Source organism: Ambystoma mexicanum, chromosome 10 (assembly GCF_040938575.1).
Source record: "Ambystoma mexicanum isolate Mex_15411 chromosome 10, UKY_AmexF1_1, whole genome shotgun sequence".
NCBI lineage: Eukaryota > Metazoa > Chordata > Amphibia > Caudata > Ambystomatidae > Ambystoma > Ambystoma mexicanum.
This window is the reverse complement of record NC_090932.1, coordinates 866,810,773-866,828,646: the sequence shown is the minus strand read 5'-3', so window position 1 is coordinate 866,828,646 and position 17,874 is coordinate 866,810,773. Positions and strand designations below refer to the sequence as shown.

Sequence of the window (17,874 nt, the reverse complement as noted above, 5' to 3'; positions counted from 1 at the left end):
CGACAACAGCAGGAGTGGACGCTTTCCTCCAAGACTGTGGGGGAGCCACTCGCTACGCGTTCCCATAATGATGAACAGAGTGCTAGCGTAAGTTTGCAGAGAGGAAGCAAAGATGATAGTAGTGGTTCCAATATGGAAGTCGCAAGTATGGTTCCCAATGATAATGGAACCTAGTGGCTGATTATCCAAGAGTGCTTCCACCAGGAGACAACCTACTCACTGACCCAGCTGGGTCATATCCTCAGAGTGGGAGGGACTTTGCCACTGATGGCGTGCATGATAGCAGGAGATGCTGGGACCTCCCAGGCATTTCGCCACAAGCTGCTCACCTCATCACAGAATCATGGGTGCCATCCACGAGACAGAGCTACGACGCAGCTTGGAGCAGATGGTCTCGGTGGTGCAAAGGGAGAAATCTTCATCCTGCTTCAGCCCCTTTAGTAGAGATCCTAAATTTTCTAGCAGAACTACTGCAAGGCGGGAAGGTGTACAGGATGATAGTAGTGTAGAGGTCTGCCATATCAGCAGGACATCTGCCCGTAGACGGTGTGCCCGTAGGAGAGATTTAGAAGACCGCCAGAAACAAGATACAACATCCTATGGGACGTGACGGTAGTTCTAAAACTACTCGCCAGCTGGCCTGGAAACCGATACCTATCATTGAAGCAACTGTCAGGGAAACTTGCAATGCTTTTATGTGTATCCTCCTGCAGGAGAGTAGCAGACGTCAGAGCGCTGGACGTGAACAGAAAGGCATATGGGCCAGAAGGAGTTACATTCATGCTGGTCAGGAGAACGACCTCTGTTCTTGACATAGAATGAAGATTACCCCTGCTAATAGCCCAGGGAGTCTTGATTCTATTAAAGACAAGGAGGCGAGCATTACTTTCCCGCCCTCTCAGAATAGGGTTGTGTATCCGCCTCCCTAATGTGCTCTTTATTTTTTGGTAGGAGATGACCAGAAGAACAACGGAGTCAGACTAGCGAGAAGCACAGGCTGTTGAGCAGTGAGGCCCATCAGGCATATACGGAGACCGAGCAGAGCAGTGCAGTTGAGAGAGGAGGCTCTATAGTTCAGAGTTTTGGTTCCATGTTGGAGTGCAGTTAAGAGCATTAAAGAAGAGGGAGATGACAGGAACAGGAAGAACTATGATCACGTGCCCAAGGCATATCGGACTACAGATAGACTGGATCTAAGGAAAATGTAGTTTTTCTTGAGAAATGAAAAAAAATATCCCATCTCGGAAGACGGGAATAAACGTGAAGATGAAGCATAATGCTTGCCTCCTTGTCTTTAATAGAAACAAAGACTGCCTGCGCTATTAGCAGTGGTAATCTTCATTCTGTGCTATATTTTTACTATTCTCCTTCTGTTTAAAAGTCACAAACCCTGTTGCTCCACTTTAAGATTTTATGTGGCTGTTTTGCTTTCTACACCGATTACGGGCAGGAAAAAAAGTTTTGTGTTTTATGTCAAAGGCATTTATGCCATCTTGCCTTTGGATGGGGAATTTTGAAGCTGCTTGTTAAAACGCGGCCATATCGCTCTGGTATGTGTAACTGGAAATCTCAGAAAGAAAATCGTAAAAGTTCCTAATCATTACCGCCATAGTGAATTTAACTGAAGGCTAGTTATTAGGCTATGAGAATAGAACAATAAGATTTGTTTGAGAAAGAAGAGCATGTTTTACAGTGCTATTATTCTGATTATGAAGAAAATCTAGCAACCGATGTCAAGTTTCAGAGAACAATTCTTAACAAATATCAATAGCTCTGGGCAGCATTCTATCATTTTTAGTCCATCTGTTCACCATAGACTGTGATCAGGGGGACCAAACCATAAGCAAAATCATCCTGACACTACACCCAAAGGAAGCAATCCAGCCTAAACATGGCTGCAATACTGGTACTCCTTACTGGGAATGCTTGGGTCCTCCACAGAAGGGAGGTTGCCTGGTGGTAGAGAAGATGCCAAATTATGGAACAAGATGTTACCCAGACCACTTGCGATCAGAAACTATGGCTGAAGCATTTCCATTTTTCAAGGTTTGTTTTTCCAGGATTGTAAAAGTCGCTTAAGAACTTAAAATGCTACTTTTAAATTAAGAACTTTGTAATGCCTCACAACCTGTAACCTCACCTTCCATCAATCTGTATTAACACCAAATTACGTATACAGTGCTCCGTTGTTTCCTAGCCAGGTATGTGCTATATAAACCCAAATACAAAAATGCAAATGATGCCATCTAAACTGTTCAGTGCAATGTCCACTGGTGTCCACGGCAAGAATTAGTATTTAATCTAACTTCTAGACACGTCAGGCTTGTTTCTGATAGTGAAGTTTTCGTTTGGTGATCAATGCAATAACCATCGTTTTTTTTAAAAAAAATGTAGGATGGTGCAATAGTGCAGGATGAGCTGCAGCACTTTAATAATCCCTAGCTAACATTGCATATTATGTTCAACTCCTTGGCTTAAAAGTTGATTCAGAGAATTGAACTGGGCAATCTAAAAGGGCTATTTTGTATCTATACTGAATGTCTTTTCTTAAATATATGTGAAAAGAACTACCGGCAGCAGGTAGTTTTAAGGCTTTATTCAGCAGGCCCACCCGGAGCCTCAACGAGCCACTGCCACTTTGCTCGCTTGTCACTAACCGTCATTCCTGTCTAACGAGCCTGCAAAGAACCAAGAGCTAAACTCGTGGGACAGGGCGACATTCAAGTAATAATAACAAAGCATACAGATCATTACAATATGTCTTAATTTTGTTTCTGAGGAAAGCCCTCTTATTCGATGCATATTTGAATAGTGCTCGTGATTAACTATTTGAAAAACGTGTTTTCCTTTTGATTTGAATGTGGGTAAATTAAAATTGCAGTGTTGTACCTTCAATGGGCATTGCATATTTTTGTGCTAAATTGAAACCTGCATTTTGATATATTCCTTGTACTTTTCCTTATTTCCGAAGTCTTATGTTATCCTTATTTATGAATTACATTTTGTTTTTTGTGCAGACGGTTTTATGATATTCGTTTTAATATTGATTAAAAGATGCATTTCTCTTATTGGCTTACTAACTGATATATCCGGCATTGCCTGGGATTTTATTCTCTCATAGGTACTATTTTTAGAAGTACCTTAAGGTAACTTTGCGCCTTTCGGAAAGGCTCTATAAGAAAGGTGAAAAGAGAAATTTACTACATTTTTCGAACACGCAACATTTAATTCCCTGTGAGAGAAACATGGAGATTCCAAGTTGATAAGCGTGCACTTGCTTGAATGGCCCTGTGCCTTGTTTGTGATAGTGAATGCCAGCCTGAACGGGAACTGTAGGCGATTGAAACTAAACGGCATATCTGTCAGAATGAGTGGAATGCAGGGGATGAATACTTCTCCTTTTCCCTTCCCCGTCAACACTGTCACTTAAATTACATTGGTCAGCAATTTTTTTAACGGTCCATTTGCCTACCATACGCCTACACTTCGACTGCCATTAGCCTCCCATACCCCTTCACCTCCCATACACCAAAGCTTTACCAAGCCACAAACACATTGAGTTTATTGAAGTCAAATAAAGTTTAAAATTATATGAACAATATTAGAATACATACCAAGAAACGTCACAATTCATAATTACATAATACATAAGTACATTGAAAAAAAGTAATTTATTTTGTTAGAGAAATAGTGCTTAATCAAATGAATTTCTGTGTAGGTGCTTTTTTAATGCATTTACGTTCTCAGTGAATGCAACTTGAGAAGTATGTTGTCGAAGTGGTAGCCCTTGTTGAAATACACATTTTGTTCGCTGGAAGATGAACTTGAAGTCTTATTATTGTATATGTAAGGCAAGAGCTCCCTCTAGCAGTGATAACAGGCCAACGCTTTGCCAAGCCACACACAAATGCTGAGTTTTATAAATATATAGATGGTCGCAAGATTATTCAGGGAACCCTTTCATTTCAGCGATTTGCATACATTTAGCCATCATTTCACTTCCCTTAATCTCTCCTTCCTTCAATCAGACTACATTTAATTTAACTTGTTGTCATCTGTCTAATGCATAGTTTTGAATAACTTTTAAAGTATCACTTCTCCTTTTTTATCTAGCAATATATTATGCTACATGATATGGTTGCAGCTCACAGTATTGTGAGAGTCTCCGTCTGTAGGACCAATGATGGTAAGTTAATGTTATGTTACACAACTTGTAAAAAACTGCTGCTCTTGTATTTTGTTTTACTTCTATAAACTGACATATTCATTTATTTGTGGATGGCTTTTGCATGGCACATTTTATTTTTATTTTCGTACATGGAGTTTTAATTGTGTGCCTCCAGCAGTTCCTTTTCAACCAGGAAGCCCCTATTTCTTTGTTTTTTGGTCATTGTTAAGTTCATATCATCAAATACTTGCTTTGTTTCAAGCATGGTGGAATAGGTTTCAGGGACATGCAGGTTTGAATTTTATCTAGCATCCTTTCCAGAATGTGGTATGTCTGTATGCATTCGGCGGGGCGCTCTATAGTACTGCATGAAACCTCTGGCTGAACCTTATGGCAACATCTATTAACCCATGCCAATATTGCCGTCTTGCGTTTTTTGGCATGCAGCCTCAGGGCAAATGCTGGTGGATCATTTACCCGCCAGCCAGATCTATTTTTTTTAAATGCTGATTTTGGGGTGGAGGGCTACTAATTAAAGCACCCACTCCTCTTCCCCTTTTGCCCGCATAATCTCTCTCTGCTGTCCCCTTGCATTCGGCCCCTGCATTCCCCCACTACTGCCCCGTTCTTCTGTCTCACTGAGTACTCCTCTTTCTCGGCTTGCCACTCCGAGCCTGCCTGACACAAAGCCGCTTGCGTTTTTCCTGTGCTTGGTTGACAAGCCAGCATGCATTTTCCGGTTTGTGTGTTGAATGGCATACTTTGGTGGGGCAAATCACTGCACAATTATAATCTGAATGCCTGCATCCCAAACCTGCCTTCTCCAAACTAGTGTGGTGTGGTGTCCTGGTAACCTGGAAACCGCATAGCTTCTTTTTTGTACAGCATATACACATTTTGGGTGCGACAGTGTTGTGGTTACTCCAAGAAAGCAGCTGGTGAAACCTCTTTGCTACGTAGGTGAACCAAACATTTGCAGATTGGAAATTGATCACTGCAAGCAAGAGTCTCAAGCTTTCTTCAGGCGTGTGGCTACACTTTGAAACGCTCTTTAGAAAAGATACAAGCCAGCCCCAGCAATACTCTCTCATATTCAGTCTGCTAAACCCATTGGGTATCTCTCATGCCTCAGTAAGTTGCTTACCCTCGATCATACCCCATCTCTTCTCTAAGACAGTATTTTGCTCTCCTCAAGCACCCCATTGTTTTTCGAAGCAGGGCTTGCGCTTCACAAAAGCCATGTAAAGAATACACCTAACTTAAACCAGAATGATGCCAGGTTTTATCTTTATTGGACAAAATCTGTATTGGTAATAAAAACAAACGGGGATGTCGCCAAATATGGTGGCCTTAACCATAGCAGGCAGATCTCCGAAGCTGCTATTGCTTGCAGGATTGCTTGTTGTACCTTAGAGTGTTCGTCTTCTTCCCACAAATGGTATTCTTGCGCCTGCATCGAGGGCCATTGCAGTGCATGTAGCTCATCCGTGTCGAATTCCTCTGGATGTGATCAGCACAGTCGGGCCATCTCTTTCCCTCATCACCTTGCTTTTTCATACAACATACATTGGATGTCTGCTTCAGAGCTGATGCTCAGCATGATTTGGCCACTTTTATTGCAATGGTTCATGTATTCCCAGTCACACAACCCTTAGTTCCAGATTCCCCTTTCCTTTCCTTGCCCACTTTCTAGGGTTTCATTTTTTAATACATTTGTATACATAAAAGGGGTGGAAACTGTCCACTGGGAAAGCCATTAATCGTTTTGGGCTGTCCCCATTGCATACAAGTATTAATCCGCATGTAAAATGGCCTTCATTTATATACTGAACAAATCATACATATGACTTTTCGTCTGCTATAGAGATTGTCCCATTAGTCCGCAGGAAGGGTAGGACTAGGGCACAAGGGTAAGTAAATAATCAGCTTTTATTTCTTCAGCATTGAATCTTTCAGAAAGTCTCATGCTCGAATTTTTCCCAGGCGTCAGGCTGGGAATCCTCTGTACGTAAAAACACAGAGTCGCTGTAGAGTCCTGTAGTTAATGTCAGTTTGGAAGGAGCCGGCACCGGAGCAGTCTGTTTACCATTGTTACCTGTTAAAAACCCATAGCATCACGGAGCGCCGCAGAGTCCTGCAGTTATTGGCAGTTGGTGGCTGGAGTGGTGTGTGGCCATTGGGGTCTGTGTGCCTTTGGGGGGTTGAGGGGACTCCCACGTCCTTCAAAGTACGTGGCGTTTTGTTTTGCCTTGCCTGCATCATCCCTTGCCATGACTACTTATAACCTTCGTACCCACACCATTGCGCTCGCAATGCCATCTTCTTTCACTTTAATTCCGGCTGGCGACCTGACCGCATTGGGCAAGTCTACATCAGAACCAGCTGTGGAAAGTTTCCCTTTCGCTTTGGAGGTTGAAATGATGAATCCTCCTGTCATTATGGACACTCATTTGCTGATCACAGAGCAGGCTGGGCTGGGGCTGTTGGAATCCTACCCCTCCAGCAGGTTACAGAAACGGTTATTGGACTCGTTCCTCTGTTCTCCTCTCCTGTGCTGTGCTGAATGAAGCAAGTCTGTATTCACGCATCTCACCAAGTGTCTAGGCCTAAGCTCAATGTCACTATAATGGGCCCCCCAAAGTCAACCCCTCCAAGGGTCCCCGTGGCAAACTCGGAGGCTACGATATTTCACTTTGGGAAGTCTCACTGTCAATCCTTTTCTTCTTAGAACGATTCTAATAAGGGGCCATTTTCTGCTGCAGGACTATACAAGAACACCACTAATATGGTGTCTGGAGCAGTCACTGAGGGAAATTTAGTGGATAATTACTCTTTTTCTGGCCCACCTCACTAAGAACAAGGAAATCCTCAAAGAAATTACAGACTTGGAACTTGGTTCTATTTTCAATGAAGAAGGCGTTTGGCCCCCCAGTCCCATGTCTAATTCTATTGTGGCCCAGAATCGCATGGGTTCCATCATGATCGCTTCCTCTCTTGACCCCTTTGACAATGGATTAGATCAAGCTTGTTTTCTCAACTCTAGGCTGTTGTCTCTATCTCCTATCCCCTATCCCAGTGAAACAGCTTGCAGGAAACTTGGGGACTTCCCACTCAGTTTCCGTGCTTTTGTCTCTCTTGAGCCCTGATTCGATTACCAAGGACCACCCTACTAATGTGATGGAGGGCTAAAGGGCTTCCTTTCCTAAAATGCCAGTGGGCCATTGTAACATCTGTCTGGCTTCGCAGATTGACCTTAAGGTGCTATATGATCAGCAGGGGCTGGTCTCAGTGGCTATTCGAGCTAATGCTCATCTGTTATCTGTTCTAAATGATATGTCATTGTGGAGGCTTTTTAAAGGGTCCTCAGTGGAGCCAGCTGTTTGACCTAATGAATCGGCCAATCTCTTCTCCAAGATTGGCGGTGCAGGGCTTACCCTCATTGGCGGTAGCAGATCAATCTTGTACAGTTTTTGAGAGTGAAGAAGCTGGAGGTTGCTGCTTGCAGCCACTAGCAGAAGCAGCAGCCAGTTTCTTCGAAGATTCTGAGGGGATCATGGTTCAGTGGTTGGTCCATATCGGCTCTGCCGTTATGCAAATGGCTGAGGCCCTTCTGATAGGTGAGACGTGGCCTGCTGTAATCCCATTGCGGCAGTCCCTGCGGCTGAATCCAGAGAGTCCTTTGCCATTTTTGGGGTTTGTAACACTGGGGTGAAGACAGTAAATAAGCCAGCCAGGGCCAAACCAAGGGAGCAGAGGGTGGAGAGCACAGCACCGGCCTTGCTCACTAAAACGTAAAAACAGGAAAGGTCTCCACAAGAATGCGGAAATGGTCTTGAGGCACTTTCTGCGCAACTTAACATGGCCACGCCTCCCCTTTGAGCCCCATTGTCAGAGGGTGCAGCAATTACAGACTCAGCAACAATGTATATATACTGTGCAGTCTGCACCAAAACCTGTTCCCATCAGAAATTATTGTAACCACGTGCCTAGCTCTGATTGAAGCTAGGGAAGAGGGCGATTATATAGAAGGTTTAAATAACTATGACGAAGGTGGTGGAGATGCTGGAGTAGCTAGCCTGGGTGGGGTTGGTTTGGTGCAGCGGAGCCCCCGAATCTCCCGGGACCTGACACAGGGTCCGCCCTCCATCCAAGAAGTGACTTCTGTGTGCCCTGCATGACTTGATGTTCCTCAGAGCCCTCTTAGAGTGTGTGAAGAACGGCGTCTGGGTGTTCAGAGGTTTTACTATTGCTAAATGGGTGACAGAACTCCCACCCAGTTTACAATCATGGAGGAGCGACATGCTAAACTTATAATGGTCAAGTAGAGGCACCGTTGGGCCCAAGTCGGCATCCCCAAATCTGTTACTGCTTTTGACTTGGGAGTTGAAAGACTGTGTCCAACAGACATTAAATAGGTCGGCAGTCTTGAACCTACTAAGTAAAGTACCTATGCCCTCACACCTTGTCTCAGCTGAAATCCAGCAGGTGGAGTTTTGGAACAACCTCCGACTGGATAAGGTTATTCTCCACTTTGGTTCCTGCCTGGTTTTGGACCAGGTTCTATCAGCCACGGCCCATTTGAGATCATGGGGTTTCTCTATTGTTGCCTGCTCTGGTAACCTGTAAATGCCTAGTTTTCCCATTACTGTTGACAAGCATGTCACTCATTGTGTTTGTTGATCAGGTGGCAAAGGTGTCGCAGTGCCCTCCGATTTAAACAATAACATGCTCAAGGGATGACTCTGTTGTCAGACAATCTACTAGCCATTTAATGGATGGATGGAGCTTATGAAAGCCTGGGAATTGAACATGGTGAACGGTATGGTGACGGATGACATTCCTCCCAATCCAACATGGCATCGAGGTAGTTTGCGTAGCATCCTGGACTACTACTTTGCCCCTGACGAAATTCTACAGAATGTCACCTACCTGACAATTAAGAAAACTGAACTAAGCAACCACAACCCCTTATCTATGATTTGGAAGGTGGGAAAATTGGAAGAGTGTAGATTCACCTATGACCAGGCGCTAGAGGAGAACCCGGGGAAAAATAGGGTGATCTGGAACATGGTGAGTATGGAGAAGTTATATGTTGCACTGCTCCATCTATTCCCACCAGACAAACTTGAGTTGGCTCTGTTAACTGTCCCATAGACATTATGGATCAAATGTTTGCACTTAAGCCTCGCCCCGGCCAAGCCTCGCCCCGGCCAGCCAAGAAGTGCACTGAGGAACCATGTCTATGACCCTGTAATTCAGTTAAAGAAAAGGTACTTGAGGCGTGCTTTATGCCTCTGTTCAATTTCGAATGCTGGACAATGAAGGGCCTTGAAGATTAAATATAGACATTGGCTCCGATTTCATAAATGTCATGCTGCTGAATCATGCAACCAAGATGCTGCAGCTGGTTAAATCTAAGGATGTTAGCTCCTTCGGTCGTACGATCAACAATCTTGCCCAACCACTTTCTCACACCGTAATCAACTCTATTGGGGAGCAAAGGTGGATTGAGCACTTCCCTAAAGTGTATAAAGGGGACCCTGTCAAGAATCATCAGCATTTGGAACTTCCATCGGGTCCGTGGCTCTTGGTCTCCTCTGAGGAGAATATTGCCACAATAATTGCTTGAAGTAAGAACTCTTGAGCGCCGCGTCCTTATGGTCTGTCCAATGCGGTGTTAAAACTTGACCCTTCTCTGTAGGTGCACATCTTGGGCATCATTTTTGGTCAATAACTTTGTCAAACAGTATGCCAAAATCGTGGGCAAAATCCAAATTGTCCTGATTTATAAAAAGGCTCAACAATCGCTTCCTTCCAACTACAGGGCCATTGCGCTTCTAGATGTCCCTGCAGAAATGTATGCTACTATCGTTCCGAGGGAACTGACTGATTGGCAAGTGGTTCAGGGAGATGTGACCCCCTGCAGATGGGTTTCAGGAGGGGAACCAGCACTAATGCCAATATTTTAATTCTGGGCATGTTGAAAAAGGAAGCCATGGTGCGGTCAAGACCATACATGGCATTTATCGACTTCTCCATGGCATTCAACAGTAGAGACAGTTCCCGTTTGTGGACCAGACTCAGACAGTGGGGGTGCCTGGACAATAATAATAATTTATATATAGCGCTACGAACCCTCGGGCATCTGAGCGCTGTTTATTACCCACGGTGTGTGGTGCTCATTTATCGACCTAGGAAGGATGAAAGGCTGAGTTTGGCCCTGCCGGGATTCGCACCTGCGTCTTGCATGCGATCCTTGTGGCTTTACACTCTAACACTTCTATTAGAGTGTGCCTTAACGCCCAGGGTAAACTGTCAGCGTCTATTATCACTATCATTCCAAAGGAATATGGGCATCCAAATGCCTTTCTCTGGACATCTGCACAACCATGGTTCTTTGTCAACTCTCCCATTTCCATGTAGAGAAGCAGCATCACTTGAACTCTTAAAGGGAACATACAGTTTTTACAAAAACATGTTTCATATCCGTTCATATTTTGTCTTCTTCCTATTTTCCAGCCGAAAGAAAGTCTCCAACTATCTTGTTTTCAAAATTTTGGTATGCATTTCACTTTCTACGGGTCTGTCCCTTTTAGTAACCTACAGTCAAGCTGTGACAAAGTACAGTGACCAAGGGGGCAGAGTGCCTGCATTAGCTAGTAGAAGATGGCCCTGGGGTGTTATGGGGAGGTTCCCCGGCTCACCCCCACGGAGCCCCTGCCTCAGGACAAGGGACAGTGACATAAGGATGCTGCCTCTGAAAGGCACTGCCCTTGGACCTGGGAAGTCAGAACGGGGGAACCATACCAGTAAAGTGTGGCTACGAAAATGAATCTGTCATGGATTGCAAACACCCACTCACACATGATTTAAAACATTTCTGGCATGGGTTCACTGATGTAGCTCAAACATTGAATGCACCCTGAACTGACCATCTGAGCGCAGTGGATTTCTGCTAGATTAAACCATGGATTTACCTGTCCTTACTTGCTTCTGAAACACCAGGGGGAAGGTGCATGGAGTCTGGAGCTGCCCAGAGCAAGGAAGATAAATCCAAAATGGCAGCTCACCCGTTTAAAGGCTTGGCTCAGCCTCAAAGTACCAAAGCACACAAAGGTGAACCAATCGGAACATGCTTTCATTCACAGCGCAGATATAGGCCCTCCCAGGAAGCTCAACCCCAGCGGTTGAGGGGTCCACACAACTATTTAAACCCAGGCTCCGAGTCAGGTAGCGTGGGTGTTCTGTGTAGGAACTGCTGGCATGAGTTTGGCGCGAACTGGAGAGTGAGGAAGGTGTTTAGAGGGAGTGTGGAGGAAGGAGGAGGTTGGAGACGAGAAGATGTGATACATCAGTGTTAGGGAGAATTCTCATTTTATGGCTAATTTCCCTCACCTAGTGAGTCCCCCAGCAGCTTTGCTGGATTTCTGGAGTTTATTTTTTTCACGTGGTAAGAGTGTGAGCTTTTCCCCCACTCTTACCCATGTTTTGCCATGTGTCTTCTACCTGTTTTTGTGATTGTGGACTCTTCAGGAGTCCCCTTCTTTTGTGTGTTACACAGCACCTTCAGTGCACTGACACAGGGTTGTCTTTTAGACTTCCCGCCGACTCCATTTCTGAGGCTGACTACAGTCCCCCAGAAAAGAGTAAAGTTGCCATTAACTTTATCTAGTCATTTAACCACAGATCCAATACACCCCATCTTACATGGAGTACTTTTTATCTGTACCTCATAGAGAATTGTTTTGCTCTTTTAACATTTAGACTTGGCTGGTGGCAGTGGTATCTACCCTAACTTTTCTATCGCAATAATATTATATAAACGTGGTATTGTTTTAGGCTATTATATTAGCTTCGAACATAAACCCGCTTGACCAAATACTTTTTATTTTGGCTCCGGTCGGGTTTATTCACCATTTCTTTTTGTTAAAATCCTTCTTGTGTTTTACTTTGCGCGGCAAACCAGGTTTGCCTCCTTTGTTCACTGTCTTTTGGCGGCTTCTGCCAAGAAGCCCTCCTCCAGGTGCATGAGTGTCTAGGTGGGCCGAATGTGAGGGAGGGGTGTAGTCACCCCCTACACAGGGTATCCTAGGAAACCCAAGACGACTTTTCCATGATTGGCTGAGGTGGTTGTCCGGGCTGGACAACCCCCCTGCTGCGTGATTGACAGCCAGACTGTGCAAATGGGGGATTTCCGCATAAAAAGCAGGTCTCTTTGGGCTAGAAGTCAGAGTCGCCACTGTAACTACAAGGAACCGAAGAGAAGCGGAGAAGACAGCTGCTGCAACTACCCCGCCCCGGTGAAACCCTGCTGCAGTCCTGAGCTATCTACCCTTCGACGACCAGATAAGATCCAGTCCGGAGTAGTCTTCCCATGAGCCTTGTGGGGATAACCAGCTAATCTTCCACAGCCAGAGTAGCCTCTTCTTGGTCAAAATTTCTGCACACTGCTGTAGTGGTCCGGATAGCCATCTGAAGAGCCTTGCCTGTTTTTTAAGGAGCGCACCTTTTATTCACCGTCGCTGCTGCCGGCTTCATCCCTGTGTGGTGCAGACCCCTCCAGACGTCCTCCTTCGCACCGAAGCTCCAGGAACTGTGGGTCTGCAGGAAACCAACAGGAACAGCTGCCGTGGCACAAGCTTCTTCATTGAATAAGGTACTGTGTTTTGCTTGAGGAATTAGGGTGAACCCTTCTTTCTTCGCCTTCAAGGCCTGCCCTTGTTTTCCCTCCTTCTTATAACTTTTGCTTCCTCTGTTGACAATATCTAAGTACTCCTGGCAATGTTGAATCTGGAACTGTCCGACTGTGTGATCCTTGACAACAGGAACCCAGTTCCACTTGACACTGGCTCCGGCCTATTGACTCTTGAATTCCGTAAAATAGTGTTCTCTGATTCTGTCTGCCTTGACAAAAGTATTGCCTATGATTCTTGTCCCCAACTCTCTCTGGTTAACTCAGGTGCTAAGTGTGTTTTTGCCCCAGTAACATTTCTTGCCGCGGATACTATCAGAAACTGTCATTACTGTCAAAAAGGGATCGCAAGTGTATCTTTTGTTTCACAACACCGGTCCGTTAAAATATAGGGTACTTACCTTGAGTTAGAGTGTACCAAAGTTAATTGGTTGGTTGTAGTGTATTTTACGTGTGGTTTTGAATTAATAGAAGTGTTGTGTTAATAACAAATGGTTTAAAAATAAATGTGCTTATAATTTTTACCTGAAACCTTGAGTCAGTGTTTACTTGAGTCACAGTAATTGTGGTCCCTTTGTGTAATCTCTGCTACTGCTCATATACTCTTGAGATAAGCCTGGCTGCTCCGCTACTGCTACCACTTTAACATAGTAGTACAGGCTTGTACCAAAGGTAAAACTTGTATTGCTACCTGTAGTCTTAATTGTGTGTAGTGGTCCCTAAGGGCACTGCACAGGATTCTGCCTAACAATCAGTAGGAGGTGGGGGTTAAGAGACAGGAGAAGGTTAGTTCTGGAGAAGAGAATGGTGAGGCCAGGAGGCTAGAAAGGCACTAGTTAGCAAGATCAGGAAGGAACGAAAGGAGTGAAACCTCAGTCTGAAGAGGTCAAGCTCACTGTGGGAAGAGGAACAAGTATGTGGTTTGGTGACAAGAAGGTGCAAGAGTTGAGGCAGTGAAGGAGAAGCTCAGAAACCTCTCAAGCACGCTTGTGAAAATCCAGGAAGCACAACCCAGCTGGCTCTGTCCCATCCTGGAGATGGTCACCAGCTTATGGAGGAGACCCAGCAATCACTACAGGAACTGCAAGGTCTTGTAGAGGTAGTTGTATCCCACTGTCAATTAGTCAATCAGGAAGACATTCCCAGATAAAATAACCTTGAGACGGTGTGAGTGACAAGTGCCCTGAAACCTATGAACTTTTTTGAGGCATCCGTGGCACCGTTCGAACTATTGAGGAGACTATTCATACTTTTTAAGTTTTGTATTTGACCCTGGAGCAAATGTTTGTGTTTCATAAAATCTCTTTTTACTGGGGAAATTGTGTGTAGCTTATTTGTGGTACTCCCTCTGCTATAGGACAAAGCCCTTAAAGAGGACACAGCATCAGAAGAGGAAGTACTGAGTTAGGACCTTGCTGATCCTGCCCCACCAATAGTCTTAGCACCTCATGTAACATAATGTAGAGGACAGCATATCCCATTTAAGTATCGTAGATGTACAAATCAGAGTTTAATGGTGCCTAAGCACATTGCTTGGGAGCAGAGACAAAGATGTAGATTTGATTGTCGGCCATCGGGAAGGGAAGTTCAAGCAGCTCTAAGCATCCTAGAATGGCTTGGTGCTTCCATAAATCGTCCTCTGTTGCATTCAGCACCCAGAGTGTAGAATGGATTGAGGGCTGGTTGCAGTATAAAATTAATGGAGAACGTTATAGAAGGAAACCTATAGGGTGGGCACTAGCTTTTATGGAAGCAAATAACTGTTAGTTGGGGTACCAAGAGTGCAGAGCATTTACCCTGTTATTCACATATGCATGCTGTGTACAGAGACACCCTGTGGTGACTCAAAATGCTGGTGCCTCCTCTTTCTTTGTAGGGTAATCTAGCTGCTATGCACTACCGTTCCTGTCATATTTTTGCTGCTTTCCTGAACATGTAGCTCAAAATTCTGTTGGTTTATTCCAGATCCTGTCTCAGTTATGTGACAGACATTTTACTGTCTGGCTGGCAGCTTTTATTTGCTTCAATGATAATGGAACAATACCCCTCTAAAAGAGTTGTACATTGTTTTCCCATGCCACATAACAAAGGTTTTGTAATTTTTTGTAATTTTTAAGGTTTTGCCTTAAAGAAGCTTTGTCTCTCCTTATGTAGAAAGAATTGCGCAATTCTCATTATTTGAATGTAGCATCAGTCAGTACATTTTTGCCTCTGGCTTGTCTCTATCTCTTGAAGGGTAAATTGAGCCATAGTAATGGTAGGAATGGAAAGGACATGAATCGGTGTAGAAGATTGGAAGAGGGGTATTAGCCATACAAAAGCTGGGACTTGAAGTGACACCTCCGTCACCCCAGATCAGGGATGGTCTGCATGGAACCAACACCCCACCTCCTAAGCCAGCTGGATAAGAGAGGAGCTCTACACCCACTTGGCGGTTCTGCAGACATCTAATAGTAAATGGGCCATCCACAGTCTGTTCATCTGTGTTGGCCCACACGCACAGTGTCCTCAGATGAGCCATATGCCCAGTGGGGCCCTCCATACTTGCTGCCACTCCTGTGGCCATTTATCTTCAGGGCGGCCCAACACCTTAGGGGTGCCGGCTGCGATCACGCTACGGCCACAGAACCATTTTCTCTTCTGGTGGTGTCCATGTTGCCATGGAGATGCCAGTCATTAACTGCTGAACCCACTGCAAATTCGAGTCCTCACCCTCCCCCACCCCCTTCCTCTTTTCGTGGTATCGGAGGGACGCATGGACTGTTGCCTGACGTTCCAGCCCAGGATTTGGAGCAGACTTTGCTCCACCTTCACATTTCAAGCCGCCCCACACACTCAGCACAGGAGGACTTCTCTCCAGGGCCTGCCTCTCAAGGCCACGAGGCAGGCCGACAAAGGCGTGGCCAGGTTGACTGTTTCGGGCTGCCCCAGACACTGGGCCCAGACTGGGTGGCTCCTTACATTCGCCTGAACCACCCTGCTCATGTGGTCCAGGCCTTTCACGTGGTCCAGGTTTTTCCTGGCGGGGGCTTCCTGTCTGGCCCCCGGACGCACCGACAGCGCCCACCGGCTCTGTGGGTGCTTTTGCTGCTCTAGGCATGAAACCTGGGCTCATGTTAAGGACGCCGGCACACCCCACACACTGTGCTAAGCTGGCAATTTTCTTCAGTTCGAGGCCATGGCCCACCAAAGTGCTCTTTTGTTCTGATGACTCTTTCTCTAACTAAAGTTTTCCCTGGACTCCTTTCCCCCCTGCTGACCAGCCCATTCGTGGCAGGGAAGTTCTGTTTTCATTTCTCATCTTTAACATTCAGTCCTGTTAATCCATTAAGCAGAATAAAGACAAACAATACACAACACATAAACCCTAAATAACATATTTTATTTATGCACCCTGGTGTCTGTATATTTATTTCAATATTCTATTAGGGGACACATATTTCTCTCTTGTCCTGACTCTCCCTCCTTCCCAACTGTGCAGACGGGCCGGAAAAGCTGGCTGCAAAAGATAGCTGTCACTTGAAGCGGTGGGGCCTATGTCACGTGTGCTACCCTTCCTGCACCCCCACGTTCCACACCCAGTTCCTGTTTTTCCACCTAATGGACGGGTCAGAATTCTTGCTGTGCTGCGACTCCCTCCTTTTCGGGGTGTTTCTTTTTTCTGTCCATCCCTTTTTTCTTAGTGATTGGTTCTTCTTCATTTTTATTTTTTCCAATTCATGGTGCCTCCCTCTACGCATGCCATTTGCGACAGGATTCAAGCAGTGCATCCGATGCCGGAAGCATTTCTCTGCGGCCGATCCCCATAATGCCTGTGTCTGCTGTTTGGGTATACACCACCCTGTGAGTACCTGTCTTTTGCTGTGGGATTCACCTGAGGTCTCAGCAAACTAGTCTTCTCTCCATGTCGCAGCTCCGACCTTCAGGTGAGATACTAGTTTCGGCACCAGCCATTGGTACTGCCTGCTCAGTTCCAGGGTCTTTGCGGACCGTTCAGGGGGAAACGCCCGGCCTATTTACCTGAAAGTACCTCTGGGTGGGAAAGCACTAGTACCTCCTGTTGAGAAAGTGTTAGTACCTCCAGGTGGGAAAGGGTCTAAGAAGACCCACCTGATACCGGAAGAGTTATTTACACCAGACAAAATGACGGTACCAGGAAAACCCTTTATTGCCGCGGTAAGCCAAACAGGCATGAGTACATGCAAAGAGGCCCACGCCTCCGGGGTTAATTCAGTCCACCCCGATTTCCCTGTACCGGCTAAAGCCAAGTCGGCTTCCGCATGTAAAACTTCTGGTACTTCGGTACCGAAAGAAAGATTTACCCTATACTACCGCAGTTGAGCTTTCAAGCTCCTCGGTACCAAGGAAATCACATAAGCCCTCTCACAATAGGCATAAGCACTCTCATTCGAGATCTAGTCCCGTTCTACATTGTCCAAAAAAGCACAAGCGTAAGAAATCACCCAAAGCTTGTGTCTCAGGCTCGGTACCGGAGAGTCAGAAGGATAATTCTACTCTAATTTTTGACTCAAAAGACTTTGATGCTTCCACATTGTTTACGGTTCCACCGGAACAATTATTCAGCACTCCTGTGAGAGTTCAATCACCTCACATTTTGCCACAATTTTCTCCTCAGTCTGAGGACAATTTGGGTCAACCTACTCGGGTACCAGCACAACCTGGACCACAGCTGGTTCTAAACAATATCCAGGTGCCTAGACCCGTGGTTTTTAATATCTATGATCCCAACCAACCACCTAACGGAGCTGACTCTTCAACTTCTCCCAACAGACTAGAAGACCCTCAACCTAGCCCTTCCCAAATGGGGAACGATATCACCAATACTGTGCTGGAAACCATGCTTTCTGAGCGCTTCCTAGCAGTCCTGGCTCAACGCATCAAAGACAAAATGTCACCTGTTTTACCTCAGGGATCGGTACCCATCAACCTGATTCCTGAGCCAATCACAGTATCAGTGGATAACGAGGACTCTGCTCTTCCACCCAAGAAACAG

The 17,874-nt window shown here is 45.4% G+C and overlaps 1 protein-coding gene across 2 annotated transcripts in view; it reads left to right on the top strand.

Annotated features, from left to right (window-relative positions):
• ATP13A3 (ATPase 13A3) overlaps nt 1–17,874 on the top strand; it is a 1,430,808-nt gene that overhangs the window by 539,075 nt on the left and 873,859 nt on the right. For both annotated transcript variants that reach the window (XM_069618570.1, XM_069618569.1), the window contains exon 9: nt 4,114–4,186. In XM_069618570.1, coding sequence (XP_069474671.1) covers nt 4,114–4,186 — 73 coding nt within the window. The remainder of the gene's footprint in view (nt 1–4,113; nt 4,187–17,874) is intronic.